The 16373-nt window shown below is 49.8% G+C and overlaps 1 protein-coding gene across 1 annotated transcript; it reads right to left on the reverse strand.

Annotated features, from left to right (window-relative positions):
* Positions 1 to 204: 204 nt before the first annotated feature.
* Positions 205 to 11048, reverse strand: LOC141467264 (vitamin D3 hydroxylase-associated protein-like). The gene is made up of 15 exons (XM_074151729.1): positions 10839 to 11048; positions 10032 to 10145; positions 8472 to 8615; positions 7287 to 7420; positions 6701 to 6907; positions 6208 to 6248; positions 5866 to 5990; positions 5105 to 5230; positions 4214 to 4311; positions 3953 to 4052; positions 3022 to 3065; positions 2505 to 2544; positions 1902 to 2010; positions 1412 to 1557; positions 205 to 758 (listed from the first exon to the last, which is right to left on the reverse strand). The coding sequence occupies exons 1-15, from the start codon at positions 11046 to 11048 to the stop codon at positions 633 to 635; spliced, it is 1764 nt and encodes a 587-aa protein (XP_074007830.1). The 3' UTR covers positions 205 to 632.
* Positions 11049 to 16373: the final 5325 nt, after the last annotated feature.

Genomic DNA, 16373 nt, shown 5'->3' on the forward strand with positions numbered 1-16373 from the left:
GGCTGTTGCTGTCCCTCACGGACAGGAAAGCTGTGGTTGAGAGTGAAGGTGTGAATGCTCTCATGCTAGATGCCATTTATTGTCCAGGGGGAAGATGTTTGCATGATTTTAAGTAAGAACTCTGCATTCATACAATCCTAGCCATCAGTGAAGGATTACCAGAGTTTATGATGAGAGTTGCTTAATAGCTACATTTTTATTTTTGTGAGCAAAATACAGTGATGGGGAGGGTAGACGTGGCTGTATTCCTTACAGGGCAGCCCATAGTTACATCCATATGAAGTTACTCCAGTGCCAGCAAGAAAATACTGCTGAGCTTTTGTAATCCTTGTCTCTCAGGAGAAGCAGCACAGATGAAAATGAGGGTGAACCCCATCCATGTCCATCCCTCTAGGAAGGTGCAGTTCATAGATTTATCGTCGTTAGAACCCAGCTTAAGCCAGTCCTGCCCTCTGCATGGCATCCTGGTTCCTTACAGGATCCGTGCTTATTGGCAAGGAGGGGGGGTCAGGAAATGGCTTTTCCTTCCTCCTTCCCTCCTCGCTGTAGTCTTTGTGATTCCAATTGTAAAGGAGAAGTCGTGCAGCGCCGTCCCTTCCACCTCTGGCCCTGCAGGCGTGGGACCATGGAGGCTATGCCGCTTTCTTCTTGCGGCTGAGGGTCTCCACCTCCTTCATCAGTCGGAGACACAGCTCCTCCCTCCACGGCAAGGCCACGCACTGCACGGCCACGGGCAGCCCCACGGCTCCTGCCACAGCCTGCAGCGGGGGCACAAGTGGTAAGGGCTTACAGGGGCAGGTTGGACCTCCAGTGGCTTTTGGCAACTTGGTTTAGGCACGTGGCTCATCCCGGAGAGTTGGGGAGGTTGGAGACTGAGCCCTGCCACTCCAGCAGTGTTAGTGCGCTGGGGCAGAGGCTCTTGAAGCCTTCCTTGAAGAAATGGTTGCTAAATCTTGGGCAGCGTGTTTACGACATCTCCCCGCACACTCCCTGGCCATTTCTGTCTTGCAGTCAAATCCCTTTTCCTTCAGCATCCTCACTCCTGATCTGTGCTCCACTGACAGCCTGGGCCTGGTGAAGGCATCACGGAGCAGGAGGGAAGTGCAGTGCAATACTGTGGGCTGCGGCTGTCACAAGGACCTACTCGAAAGAAGCCTTGCTGCATGGCTTCTTTCTGGTTTCAGCCTATAATCCATCCTGGGGGTGCTACCCCGCAACCCCAAAGCTTAGTCACTTACGGTTTGGGGGCTTGGGAGAAAAAGATTTGCAAAGGGTATATAAAGAAGAGATTATTTTCTTTGCAGTGTGCCCATATTGATGGAGACATTTAGTGAAACTATTTCGTTTCAGTGAAACTATTACTTGAACACCCATCAGCAGTCTCAGCTCCACCACTTTCCATGTCACGTACCTGTTTCAGCGTCCGGTCCCAGCGGTCATCACAGTATCCTTGGTAAAGCTTTAGCTCTTCCTCATCGGCCTCTGTCACTGTACTGACAGGTACAACACCAGCAGGGAAGTTCAAGACATTGTAGAGCATCGTGGAGGAGATGGCAGCTGAGAGAAGCAGAAGAGAGAATGCAGGTAGTGACACCCTCCTGCAAACTTACAAGTTACGTATCCACTGAAGCCCCTGAGAAACAGCTGCTGCTGGGAGGAGAGATTGCGCAGGGTTGGTCACCTACAGGTCCAAGTTCTACTGCAAGAAACAACTGACATCAGATCACTTCATCCATGTGTCTGTCTCCATCTCCTCAGATAGCTTTATGGTAGTTATTTTTCCTTCCTAATGCTCATAAAATACTTTGGTGGGTGGTGAAGCTCCGTGGTAGCAGACATTTCTGTCCAGTCTCAGCCACTGTGGTCCTCTGCCCTCCCAAGAAGGTTCCAAACTCACTTACTGAGGAGCTTCCCAGGGTATCCCGTGGTGAAGGCAGGCCCCAGGACCGGGCACAGCACAACATCCAGCTGGAGTTCCCTCCACCGGGCGATGAACTCGGTGCGATATGCCTTGGGGAGGAGAGGGGAGATGACATGGAGGACATGTCCATGCCTGGAGCATCATCACTTCTCCAGGGTATGCACCAGGCTCTGGCATGGCCAAGGAGGCAGCAGCAGGTGGCTGTGCTTGCGGGAAGAGGCAAGGGGGTGTGTAAGTGTTTGCCTCCACAGCACATGGCCAGACTGTGGCTGGGAATTGGAAAGGTCCCTCTTTAGCTGTGCCTACCCCAGGACAGCCTTCATTATGCTGGGACCGTCAAGTAGGGGCATTTGGGCATGAGCACTGTGGGCAACCCAACTGGCTGGGTTGACCCAAAAGTCCCTCTGCCCCATTCTTTGCTCTCTTCGGTGCTTTTTCCTCCGCCTTCTCTTCTTCCCAGCACCCCCCTGCATGATCCCTTTCCTAACTGAAAAGAAAAGGTTGGATGACCCTCCAACCTGGCACTTGCCATAAAACCTCAACTTGTAACACGATGCCGGAGAGAAAAGTCCTCAAAACATACCTGTATTTCATGATGATGATTCCACATCTCCTTCACTGACCTGCAAGTGGAAATCATGGCAACATTTCTAAGCTTCAAGAGGAAGAGGAATTGCTTAAATAATCCTCCAGGATGATAAGCCCCGATGATTTTAGTAATTATTTAGAACAATACATCTTTCCCAATTTCTCTAAAGCTTCCTTTGGCGTTTGGCCAAGCAATTAAGCAACAAACGTCTGGAAGCGGTAGAGAGAAGGTTTCTCTTGTGAGTCTGGATTTAGTACTTATCTCTGCCACAGGTTTCCTGTATGACTTTATCCATCCAAGTCCCTCAGTCCTTCCAGGATAACACTAGGGGCACTGCAGCACTGGGGAGATGTATTCCTAAAAGCTGAAGCCATGCCCAGGATGGAGGGACAGCCCCTGCAGACAGCAGGTCAGAGCCTGTCGTGAATCCCTTCTCCCTCACCACACCCTGGACACTTAGAGAAGGTACCGTTCGTTTTTATAGACATCCCTGGGGACAATACCACCATACCTCATTCCGGCCAAGGCACTCAGATAGTCAGCCAGGCGGGGAAACTGGAAAGGCAAGAGGTTCCTGTGAGGGACATGACATGGGGGTGCAGCAACTTGTGCCATCCCAGGAACCCCCCCCCCAGTTCTGTCCTGTCTCCGTTCCTGGAGATGCTGCACTGAGGGTGAATGGTGGTGATGCTCCTCATGGTTCTGAATGTACTTGGCTTCCAGCTTCTGGTTGTTGATTCCCGATTTATTTCTTGATTCCCAATTTCTATGATTTATTTCAGCCACATATTTACTGCTCACAAAGGAATGCACTGACCTTAATCTTTCATTATATTTTTGATAAATCAAACATTTTTTTTTAGCTTGGTATCTCACAGAAACAAGAACTCTGCAAGCACTTTGATTGCCCCCCGCTCACTGCTACCTTTTTGACCTTGTCAGCTGAGAACACCCCAACTGGAGAAAGAGGCAGGGAAAATGGAGGATGGAGGAGAGAAGCCCTATGAAAGGATGCTCCACTGGTGAAACGGCTACAGTGAGGGCCAGCCCTTATTAGTCACCAGGAATCCCCATAAAGGGGTGATCTTTGGGAGGCGTCCAACACAGGGATAGACCTTCAACCTCCAGTCCCTCTGCTGCAGTAATCCCAACACATGAATCTGTAGGAAACTGGGCACTGCTAGGTCTAGCATTTAAAGAGCCACTTGCTGTGGGCTCTGCATTAATCTTTTATAACTCTTGGCTGGTCCTTCTCTCATTTCCCTTTGTGCTGGATAAATCCCAGCAGGGGTCTATAAAAGACCTTCCAAAGTGATAGCATGTGCCTTGACCTGAAATCCCAGTGTTTCCAGTTAAAGGTGTCTCTCAGTACCATCACGCTTTCAAGCATCTCAAGGGCTTGCTGACTCCACTCTGCTTTGAGCCTGAGGCCAAGGACTCACCAGAGGTTTCAGAATCAGAGCCAGCAGCTTCTTCCCCAGCCTTGGGATCTTGCAGTCATTCACCTGTGATTTCAAGCTTGGATCTACAATACCTCCTGTGCTGAGAGATGACAAGAGAAGGGGATCAGGCCAGAGAAGCTGTTTGCCCTCAGAAACCTGAGTATCTCCCATTTGGGGTGGGAGAGACGGGCTCATTTTGCCTGTGCGCTGTGCTCAGGGCCGTGGGGATGGAGGTGTTTTACAGCACTGCAGCCTACTTACAACACATCCAACCAAGCACGGCCTCCATCAGCAAAAAAAGTCTTCAGAAACAGTTCAGTCATGACATAGTGGATCCGAGGTGGAGAAAAGGGCACCAACTGCACCAAAACACAAGATTATGTGGCAGCCTGGGGATGTGAATAGTTTCCAACTGTGGATATATTTCAAAGGCAGAGCAGCACCTCCCTGGGCTCCACACACTGACAGAGGGCCCAGTTCAACCCTTTACCAGCCCAGGCATCTCCCCGTATGGTTATTCCTCCCTAATAGTTGTTTGGCTCAGCTCTGAGATCTCTCCAGAGCTGTTTCCTCCTCCATCCTGCTCCAGGCAGTCACTGAGCCAGAACCTGCACCATTTTCCTGCCTGTCCCAGCAGAATTACATCTCTCAGACATGGACTCACTTGCATGTTTCCACAGGCAGGTCTAGATGGAGGGAAAGGTATTTCTCATCCTGTGCCCCATGGCCCTTTTCCCTCAGTGGCCCAGGAAGGAGAGAGGTCTCCATGGAGGAGGGAGAAAAACACCTCTCAGAGCCCTGCTGGGGTAGGACAGACCTAGAAAATGCTAGGAGCGAACTCCCAGGGTCAATTACATCACTTTATGGATCCTGCTGTCTGGTGCGGACCACAGCCACCAGGAGAGCAGAGATGGATTCATTACACCTCCGGCAGATACAATTTTGCTAATTGCTAGTGCTGTTTCCCCACGAGAGGCACTGCTGCCCCGGGTAGGTGTGTGTCTGTGTTGTGTTACGTGGCTGTAGTAACTTAACCTCATACCTGTGGTGGGTCTTGGGGGCTACAGTGTGGTTTCTGGAAGGTGATTTCGGCAGCGAGGAGCCAAGCTGGGGACACTTCGGGAAGAAAGAGCGTGGGGTGGTTGTGCTCACCTGGTGGCCGGCTGTCTGCAGAGCCCCCCTGGTTTCCTGCAGCGCTCGTCGCATGCAAGGGGGCAGGGGGAAGTAGCCGTCCGTGTCGTAGTACCCGACCCGCAGAGGAGCAGAGCTGGAGTACACCTGAGGCAAAGAGCCACCGGTCAGGCATTTCCAACCCTGCTGGGGGTAGGACCGCCCCCGTGATGAAGCCTACTGCAGAAGGGGACAAAAGCTCCAGATGTTAGGGAGTAACTAATTTTCTTATGGTTTCCATAGGTTACCCTTTCCAAATGTCCACCCCTGCCTTTTTCTCCAGCCTCCCCTTCATCCCTCCCTTCAGACAGAGCACAGCCACTCAAGACCAGCAGGTTCAACCAATGCTACCAAGGAAAAACCTCCTGAAGTTCATCTGCTGCAGAGGGAAAGGAAATGTCCTCAGCCAAGAGATTTGCTGTGGGAGTTTCTGATTTTTATCTCATCTTCCCCTAAAAATCCCCAGCTTTTTGCTCCTGGTGTTGCCTTCCTCCCCAGTCTTTTCTGAGGTCTCTCCATCTGATAAGTTACACGCCAACTGAGATGCCAGAAAGGATAACTACTTATTAGTTACTTATTAATACTACCTATTTTTTTCTAATAATTATGAATTATGCCCTCTGAGAGAGCTAACAAGCTACTGCAAAACCAGTACTGTAAAGATAACTGGACCCTTAAAGAATGCATACATTGAGCATGCAGCATCCTCAAAAGAACCAGGGGTTGCTGACTTAAGGACTCACCTCCTCATTGAAGGGGATGGGGGGCACAGTGGGATCCAGCCGGAACATCTCCTGGCAGAGCAGCGCCTTCATGCAGAGGGCCAGGCTGTCCACGTCCCTCGCCATCGGCCCCAGCGCACAAGGAACTGGAGAGGGACGAGAGCACATGCCCACATTAAGCAAATGGGTGTGACAAACACTAGTCCATCGCTCTGCACAGCTACGTTGTCTGCAAGGGTTGATCAGGCAATGAGGTGGGATGTTTCAGATGGACTCCAGACAGATCTTGGTTGTCTCAGGCTTTTCTCAGGCCTAGAGGACTCTTCACAGCATATAGGGAAAAGCAATTAAAAATTCATGTACCTGCCAGGATCCCATTGAGTGGGTCACTTGCTCCAGACAGGCTGTGGGAAAAGAAAAAGAAGTATATTGTCATTTCAGTAACGGTGAGACATTCCCAACATGTTTGAATAGCATAGTGAGGTCTTCTGTTCGGGACCCAAACCAGAAGGAAATTATTAGAAGTATTTGATTTGAGTCACATGAAACAGAAAAATCCTAAACCCCAACAAATCTTAATTTTGGTTTAATTGTTCAATGTTCAATTTGGGCATTATTTAACCACTGTATCCCCCTTTCACTTTTAACTCCAGGCCAGATCTACAATGAGAACACGGCCATTTCCTCACAAAACCTAAAAACGCTGCCTCTTGGGAGCAGTTTTGAGCAAAGCAAGCTGGCCTTTAAGAAACAGTCCTCTCTTGGCCCCCCGGGAAAAGAGTACCTTGCCCCTTCTGCTGAGTTTGACAATTAGCAGGCTCCTTTCTGGGTGGGAAGAGCAGACCCCAGCACCTACCTGAGCCTTTCGGCAGTGGGTTTGAGCCCGCACAGCCCGCAGAAGCTGGATGGCAGGCGGATGCTGCCACCGATGTCCGAGCCGATACCCAGGATGGAGCCTCCCCCTGCAATCAGAGCTCCCTCCCCTCCTGAGGAGCCCCCGGGGCTCTTCTTGTGGTTGAAGGGGTTCAAGGTCTGGCCAAAGATGGGATTGCTGCAGTCGTAGCTGGGGAGAAGAAAACCAGTGAGTGGGTGATCAGGAACAGCCTAATGCCTTGATTTTTTGGCTCTCCCTTGCAGAAGGAATAGCCAACCCCATCCTTCCATTCCATAAATCCCTTGGGACACAGCTCATTCCCGTGAGCCTCTGATCTCCCTCACATGCACAAGCGCACTTGATTTCTCTTATGTCTTCACAGCTTTTTTTGCTCCTTATCTTATCTGAAATTTTTTTCAGTTGAGCTAAGATTGTTGGCAGCAGATGGAAGAGGGACTTACCTGGGAAACGTCTCAGGAGACGGGAAGGAGCCTGTCCCAGGATCTACAGGTTGGGTTTTAGCTTCAGGGGCACAATCAGAGGAAAGATTTCTAATGACATATGTTACCTGAAGAGGGATTGCGGCACATTGGTCATTGCAAATGGGATGGCCCCCTGTTTCTTCAAAACTTTGACTAGGACGCTGTCCTCCTGCGCCACAGTGCCCAGGCACTGCACAAGCCCACAGGTCAACAGATGGCCCTGCAGAGAGGAGAAGTTACAACAGACACGGTAAGTGCAGTTCCCCTCCAGTTTTTGGAAGGATGATCTGGTGTTCCCTTTGGTGGTGGTGGTGAGGTACTAAGCCACTCGCTTGCAAGCCTTTGCATGAAGGACCAAGGTCTCCCTCTCCCTCCATCCTTGGCAGAGGGCTGCCAAGCACTTACAGGGTTAATGCTTCTCCTGAAGCTGACTTTGCTCTTTTCCATGTATTTCTCTCCCCTGACCCAGATGCAGCTCCATAGGTGCACCAGCTCAGGATCAAACCCAGCGTCCTGCTTCCAAGTGAAGCCACTACTTCCCAGGGAGGGAATATACATCCCAGGCAAACACAGTGTAATCCTTTATCCGTTAGCCTTGGTGTTCGGGGCTTGCTTTGGGCTTAGAGCCATCTTAATTGTCTTGGTAAGTCAACATGGAGGAGACTGCCTAACAGATTCAGCTCAGGGGTGTGTGGTCAGTCCTCACCAGGGCTGGTCTATGAGGGGGACCATGGTATGTCTCATGCACAGGCTCTTTGCTAAGGGGCTCAGTGGCCAGGCTATAGCACAAAAGGGATTTGAGGTTAACAGTTCCTGCTGCTAATGACTTTCTAGAAGCTGAGCCATGTTCTTACCCCTGATAGTGCAAACCTCTGAGTAGAATCATAGAATGGTTAGAGTTGGAAGCGACCTTAAAGATCATCAAGTTCCAACCCCCCTGCCATGGGCAGGGACACCTCCCACTAGAGCAGGTTGCTTAAAGCCCTGCTTTGAAGTCTGAGTTATCACCCGAACAACTATGTAGCCCAGGCTGTGCTTCATGATTCAGTGAAGAAATCATTTGGGTGTATAACTATTCACCCCTTGGTTTTTTGCTGATGGGGCATTCTAACTGCCAGGGTTGCAGCTGCAATGAGATGCAGGGATCCAGCCAGGCTTCCTGTGGTGTAAGAAGGTAGGGATCAAGCCCCTTCCCCAATCTCTGTGTCCCACAACTTCACCACCCAAACCCAGCTCATGATGGGACACTTCATGGGCACAAAGGAAAGCACCTTGTAGCCGATGTGATCCTTGATGCTGATGGGAATGCCATAGAGCAGACCTTTCTCCTCCTGCTGTTGTATTTCCTGAAGCTGCTCCTCACACTCTGGGATAAAATGTCGCAAGCAGTTCGTCTGCTGGGTGACTTCCAGGGCCTTTGTTGGGCACATAGAGGAATAGGTGTTAGTTGAGAACAGCATTGTTACACAGCTGCATAAAGTAACTACCTGGATCTTCATACCAAGGGCTAGTGGCTTGGAATTGATGGTAACCCCCTCCCCAGAGCATCCCAGCTCAAGCCATCTGAGAGAATTTTCCAGTCATGGGTCCAGCCCAGGAGACTCTATTGGGTTTGCATGGCAAGGTTTTGGTAGCTGGGGAGGGCGGTGCAGGGTTGGCTTCTGAGAGAAGCTGTTAGAAGCTTCCCCCATGTCCAATACAGCCAGTGCCAACCGGCTCTGAGATGGACCAGCCACTGGCCAAGGCTGAGCCCATGTGGGACGATGGTAACACCTCTGGGGTAATATAGTTAAGAGGGGGAAAAAGTTGCTGCATAACAGGAACTGCAGCCGGAGGAGGAGTGAGAATATGAGAGAAACAGCTCTGCAGACACCAGGGTCAGCGAAGAAGGAGGGGGAGGAGGTGCTCCAGGCACTGGAGCAAAGATTCCCCTGCAGCCCACGGTGAAGACCATGGTGAGGCAGGTTGTCCCCCTGTAGCCCATGGAGGTCCATGGTGGACCAGATATCCACCTGCAGCCTGTGGAGGACCCCATGCCGGAGCAGGTGAATGCCCGAAGGAGGCTGTGACCCCATGGGAAGCCTGCGCTGGAACAGATTTGCTGGCAGGACTTGTAACCCCATGGGGAACCCACACTGGAGCAGTCTGTTCCTGAGCAACTGCACCCCATGGAAGGGCCCATGCCAGAACAGTTTGTGAAGAACTGCAGCCAGTGAGAAGGACTCATGTTGGAGAAATTTGTGGAGGACTGTCTCCCGTGGACCCCACGCTGGAGCAGGGGAAGTGCAAGGAGTCCTCCCCCTGAAGAGGAAGGAGTGGCAGAAACAACATGGGATGAACTGACTGCAGCCCCCATTCCCTGTTCCCCCGTGCTGCTGGTGGGGAGGAGGTAGAGAAATCAGGAATAAAGTTAAGCCTGGGAAGAAAGGAGGTGTGTGGGGAAGGTGTTTTAAGATTTGTTTTTATTTCTCATTACCCTACTCTGATTTGCTTGGTAATAAAAATCAACTAATTTCCCCAAGTTGAGTCTGTTTTGCCTGTGACAGTAATTGGTGAATAATCTCTCCTTGTTCTTATCTCAACTCATGAGCCTTCCATTATATTTTCTCTCCTCTGTCTGGGTTTCGTGGGCACCTGGTGTCCAACCAGGGTCAACCCCCTGCTGGTCAACCACCACAGAGACAGAGATATTTCTGTCTTTTCACATCTTTTTCCTGATACCTGCTATATTAAAGACTTGTCATAATCACCAACTTCAACAAGCCTTATCAACTATGAGCCCACACACCATGGCATGGAGATTGCCCATCACGCTGCGGACATGCACTCACCTTCTCTAAGTAGGTGTAGAGGACAGTCTTGGGGGACAGAGACTCTTCCCGCAGTCTCCCACTGAGTTCCAGCAGGGACAGGGACAGGATGGCATCCATCTGGACACTGGGGACCTGCAAGGGGAAGATGAATGGGATGCCAGGACAGCAGCTCCAGTTACCCTTTGGCTCAGTGGGAATAAATCTCTTTAAGTTTTGGCAATGTTATCAACAGAGCTTGCTGGAAAGAGAGACCATGCGTGTGGGGGTTAGACCTAGAGCTGCTGAGTGTTTCATCTTGAGCCTGGATGTCATGAACATGATAAGCACAGGAGCCCAGCTGTCTCTGAAAGTGCAGAAGACCCTCATGCATCCACTGCAGCAAGGCACAAGGCAATGGCTCACATCAGAGCCTTCCTCCTGGCACTGTGGGACTTGCCCACTGACCAAGAGGTAATCTCAGCTGAGCAAACACCAGCCTGGGCAGAAGGTACCAAAATCCTTGCACTCAAGCCTCAGGCTGGCCCTTCACCCCTCAGAATGGGTACAGACAGCGTGGATCAGCCCAGTCTGGGGACAAACATCTAATTGCTCAAGCCCAGCAAGTTGCAAGTAAGTCAGTAGGGACTCACAGATGTGTAAGGTCTACTCAGGTGAAGACAACTGGCAGTTCTCAGTGCCACCTTTCTTCTTGTTGAGGGCTGCTGGCACATTTCCCCTGGACTGCTCATTATAAAAGCTATGGAGGCATGAGCTGGAAGGAGGACCTGAAGAACAACATCAGCAGACACCCCGGTAGGACTCAGACCCCCTAGAAGGACGGGTTACCTGGTCCCTGAACTGCTGGACAATCTTTGCCATTTTCTTCAAACCCTCATCCCGGGTCCTCCGAGCCTCTTCCATTTTCTTCTGAATCTGCCTTTTGTCCAGCCATTTCCAGACCACCACGGCTGCTGCTGAGCTGCAGAGCAGGGCGAGGGCAGCAGAATGATCCACCTCCCTCTCTGGCAGGAGTTGTCTCAGCGGTAGCTGGATCATAATGTGGCCTTCTGGTCTCCAGGGATGGAGTGAGAAAGAAAAGCAAGGCAAGAGCAGATACTCCCTGCCTCCCCAGAACTGTCACTCCTCCCAACACCACTGCCTTGGGTCAGCAAATAGTTTGTAAGTCCAAAGCTGACCTCTGCAAAGTTGTCTTCAGTGGAGCATGCAGGGGAGAATGATTAACTGGGAAATGGAAAAGGTGAAGTTTGGCCAGTGAACCTTGGGGCATTGGGTTTATAGGGGCTTTCTGGACTGCGGGAAGTTTTCCACTGGGGAGGAAGGGCTGTGGGATCAGCTGAACAAAAGAAGCAAGGAAATAGCTGCTCTTCTATTTCCTGCGTAGCCTGAGAGGACAATGCAGAAGGGGAAAAAACAGCTTGAAATCACAAGACTTTCCTGCCTGGGGATGGGGAATGGTATGACATAGTTGTGGGGTACCCTCTCACTTACCAAATCCCTTAAGCCCATGCTGCTCCCATGGTGGCCAGAGGCTGTTTCAGGAGGCCTGTGAGATAGGGCTCAGCACTGCCGTGATGTCTCTGTGCACCAGAAGGAGAGGCTGTTCCACCCCATGACAGAGCACACTGGCATTCCCTTAGGAGTGGAAAATCCGACAGGGTTGCAGGCCAAAAGCAAACTAATTCCAACAGACATTGGGACAGCTAGTGTCTGAGGTCTTTCCAACACAGATGCCTCTTGCTACAAGCACGCAAGAACCATACACTGATCTGAAGGCAACAACCCAGCCAACATCAGCCTCAAAGCCAATGCTGTGGTCTGTTTGTGATCTTCTCTGCTGGTTTTGGATGGTGGGTCCTCCTATGAATCCCACCTTGAAAAAGGTTTTGGGCAGCTACATTGCGCATTACAAAACTTTGAAAGGTTGCACCCAATGGCCGGAGGCCCAGGACCTGATCCTGCTCCAACAGAATGTGGAACTGGATATGGAAAGGAAGGTGAAGAACCTTTTCCCATCAGGGCTAGGTAATCCTCTAATGATTGATTTTTCATCCATTGCCATGTCCATTATTAGTGGTTATAAGAGCTCACTGTTGTTTTCTGTAACAATTTGTGCCAGTGGGGAATGTCTTCTCCATGATCTTAATTGGGGAAATTTATGAAGGACTTTGAACAAAATTGGCTTTGGCATCCTCTAAGAAACAGTCTGGAGCTGACAGCAATTAGCTAAGTGGTAACAAATTAGGCTGGCCTTTTACTATGCTCACTTTCAGTGGCACCTCTGCTCAGAGGATGCCTCCTCAGCTGAGGCACTGCTGGTTTCTCAAGAGCAGCGACATGGGGAGATGCCTGCAGCCCATCCAGCTCCTGCTCCTGCCCCACGGTGTTGGCTGTGGCAAGTGCCTCCAGAAGGCACATATGAACAGGGTCAGCACACAGCGATACCCAGCCCTCTCCCAGCCTCCAGGAATTTTTACAAGGATTTCCCAAGGCAGAGGTGGGCTCTTTGCCTATGTGACAGTAACATGATGGGCTGTGATGGGCTGAGCAAAGGTGGGAGGTTTTATTCCCTGTGCTGGGAAGTGTCAGGGCATTGGCTTCCTACATCCACTTACGCGCTGGGACCTGTGTTCCGATCTGCCCTTTAGACACTTGGCAAATGTTTAACGGAGGCAGAGCCAGCTGTGTCCGGACTGGCTTGGCATTTCAAAGGGCAGATCTATCAGCAGGTACAGCTGCATTCCCAGGCAACCGGATGCTGCTGAGGAAGCCCTGCGTGAGCATCTCCACCTCCTTCATGAACCGGAGGTATGACTTCCCCTGCCACTGCAAGGCCATGCACGGCATGGCCATGGGCAGCCCCACGGTTCCTAACACAGCCTGCGGGGGGGACACAGGGAGTGGTGAGTGACTGGAGGGAGTGAAGGTTGAATTCACCCTCAGGACTAGGACGGTTTCAAAATACAAGCCTGTTTTGCACCCTCTGAGTAGACCTGCTGAGGCACTCCAAGAGCCCTATGAAACTAGAGAGTCCCAGCCACAGAGGGGAGCAGCTACATGGAGGTGGTTGGGATGGGTCACAGTGGGTGGCTTTGTGTGGACCCACATCTAGCCAAAGGGCAGTAAGGGGTGCTTGGGAGAAAAGTCTGCTGAGAAGGAGACCACTGTTCCCATGGGGAAACTGAGGCAGGGAAGCAAAGGGATGTCCCAAGTCAAATCTCAGGTCCATAGCAGAGGAGACAGACCTGCCTGACTCACAGGTCGGTGTTCACTCCTCCACATTGCACTGGTGTGCTCTAAACAACCAAGGCCAAGTGCAACATTTTTGCATTGTTTTTCTCACCTGAATCGATCCAGGTCCGAGGTCAAACTCACCAGTGGAGTGAAAAGGAAAGCCAAGACCCTTTTCACAAGAAGAGTCAGCCTGTAGCAGCTGGCCTGGGATTTCATTGTGGCATCCACGACATCTCCTTCACTTTGGACCATCACAGAAAAAAGGCAGTTAGACCAACTCAGAGAGTCCACTCCTGTCCCCAGCAAGAGCTACATCATCTTTGCAAAAGCAAAACTGCACTGATGTGCTCTCATCACACTCTATTCAGCAACTTCACTCTCAAGCCTGCTGGGTTTTGACTGAAATTTTCTATAACTGTCCTTCCTCTAAATCAGTAATCACTATTTTTAGGTCAGTTTTGGCTTCATTTTGATTAGAATAACAAAGAATAAACCCTGACAGTTGTGTCTCATGTTCATGTTTTTAGAAGCAAACACTTGAGGCGCTTTTTCAAAACAATTTACAAGATGAGGTATGTTAACTACGCTGCTCTGAAAGAATTTTAAAGACGTTTCACGAAATGCTGAAATGACAGTGAAATGGGCTGGTCCCCTTTGGAGAAGTTTTATCCAGTTGGCTAAGAGGGTTAAATAAATGTTTTCTGGGAACTCTCCAGTTTCTGACTCATTTCACCCTGGAATATCTATTGGAAGCATGAGACTTTCCTCGATTCCAGTCCAACTCCACCAACACTCACAGAATATAACAGCTGGAAAGAAATTTGCCACTACTTATTCTATACCTTTCTGACAACAAAGAACATCAGTTGAGAGGTGGGGGTCTGTTTCTATCAACTCTTTTTCATGTTGCTCAGCCAGGACCCTGTTGGCTCTCCCTGAATAAACTGCGATAGGATGGGGAGAGAAACCTCCCACATCAACTCTCACACCTCCGACAGCAGGGACCGCTTTCTCTCCTGAACATCCCTGCATCTTTTCCACTTTTGTGGGTATTGCACTCTTTTCCTTGGACCTTTCCATAGCTGAGTGGATTGTATGGATCCTGCTTACAACTTCTCCAGCACGGTAGAGACACCATCAGCAAAGATGTTGCAGAGAGCCGTTAGGTCTTCACCAGAAGTCCAGGAGTGTTCCTACTTCTTCCATCATGGCTGGTGTCTTGCACAAGTCTGTCCCCATGAAGTGACAGCAGAGACTTCAGCGCCCTGGTGGTGAAGGACTGGGATGTTCCCAGCTACTCCATGGCTGGGTCTTCACTGGTATCACCATAGGAAAGCAGGGCAGGGGCGAAGCCAGGTGATTTGAGTGTGAAGTAGGAGAACAGTAACAGAAAAAAAAAAAAAAAAGGAAAGAAAAAAAAGGAAAGAAAAAAAAGGAAAGAAAAAAAAGGAAAGAAAAAAAAGGAAAGAAAAAAAGGAAAGAAAAAAAAGGAAAGAAAAAAGGAAAGAAAAAAGGAAAGAAAAAAGGAAAGAAAAAAAGGAAAGAAAAAAGGAAAGAAAAAAAGAAAAAATTAAAAAAAAAGAAAGAAAAAATAAAAAAAAAAGAAAGAAAAAAAAGAGAAAAAAGCAGGTTGAGACTGTGCTTGGAGAGATGAGGATTTGTGCAGCTAACAGCTGTTTCAGAGTGAAAGATGTACCAAACCTAATTCTTGCATTTTTCTGTTTCAAGGGTGAGCCTTGCCATGTCAAGGTGTTTCATTTCACCTATAGTTTAAACATTCGCTTTGAGCTACTTCAACTACCTTCCCCCTTGAAACTTGTTTGAAGTTTCACGACCGTTCGTGTCTCTAAAGCCCTCTGCCACTTTCTGTGACACCCAAGAGCTCTGTTCGATTTGGATGCTGTAAGAGGCCAACTGACCTGTCCTTACAACTCATGTTCTGCTGATATCAGATCTAGAGAGTTTCATTTGCTCCTGATGTCCTGGCTATACAAAGCCTAACCTGCAACCTAAAGATAAACCCTGCAAAAGAAATTAAAGCCAAATAAAAAAGCTGGATTTTCTGATGACTCAACCTCTCAACCTTGCTCAGTTACTTACCTGGACACAGAATGAAACATGGGCTGAGGAGAACGGATTTAAATTCTTCTTAAAATCAGGAGGAAGGAAGACTAATGATCAAAACAAAGACCGCAGCCAGGATATCGTGGTGGAGATGAGAGAAACAAGTAAAGCCCTTTTGGCCCAAGCAGCGTTTCTACTTAGTTCTCTGAGACAGACCAAAGCCTGGACTTTGGTCAGTGCCAGGTGGCTGGACAAGAACTCTGTAAACACAGGGTGCAGATGGCCAAGGGCTGAGCCAACAGCTTATGGTGAAGGGGTCACGGAAGGGTTTGAAACACAGCAGCTCTGTGCCAGTGGGTGTGAGAAGGAGTTGACATCCTCTCGCCAGCCCCAGGGAGGTCTAGAGGAAGAACTGTTCTGCAAACCTAAAGTCATGCCCTACAAAAGGCCTTTCCCTCCTTGAGTTTCAGCGTCTGAACTTGCCAGACTGCTCTGAGCATCACCCTTTCCACTTTCCCTCCCACATTCTTGCAGCAATGCCAATGGATATCATGGACAGCCTGACTTGAGAAAGACCCTGAGTTTTACTCCAGAAGGTGCTTTGCTCTCTGCCAAGATGAGGCATTTATCTGCTCTTCAAATTCCTGAACAGACCGCTACATCTGGTCCAAACCTGTATCTTGTCTCCCCAACACCTATTCCATCTTTTTCTGGACCTTTCTCTACCTCATCCACTTCAGTGCCAAGAAACCAGGGCTGAGAGCACCCATGCACTCTGCTTCAGTATCTGATGGACTGTAGTGAGGACTTCCCTTTGGGTGTGGGGTCCGGGGAGCTAATTCTGCAGGATCCTGAGATCTAATGACTGGCTGGAGGCAGGAGAGGGAAGAGTGGGAGGAACTGTAAATCCCTTCCAGAGCCACCCACAAAGAGCAGCTGGAATGCAGAGCGTAAGTATGCATGGGGAAATTCCTTTTAGAAATAGGACCCCTTCACTTCATTCAGCCTTGCAAAGATATGGAGGGATACACGAGCCAAGGACACTGTCCTTGCCCTGCAAAACAA

Source organism: Numenius arquata, chromosome 8 (genome assembly GCF_964106895.1).
Source record: "Numenius arquata chromosome 8, bNumArq3.hap1.1, whole genome shotgun sequence".
In the NCBI taxonomy this organism is placed as follows: domain Eukaryota; kingdom Metazoa; phylum Chordata; class Aves; order Charadriiformes; family Scolopacidae; genus Numenius; species Numenius arquata.

Coding starts and splice junctions, on each gene's coding strand:
- LOC141467264 (XM_074151729.1), bottom strand. CDS start 11,048: ATGATCCAGCTACCGCTGAGACAACTCCTGCCAGAGAGGGAGGTGGAT. Junction 5,991..6,207: donor ACTCAATGGGATCCTGGCAG/GTACATGAATTT, acceptor GTCCCTCTCCAG/TTCCTTGTGCGCTGGGGCCG. Junction 4,312..5,104: donor TGCAGACAGCCGGCCACCAG/GTGAGCACAACC, acceptor GTTTTGGTGCAG/TTGGTGCCCTTTTCTCCACC.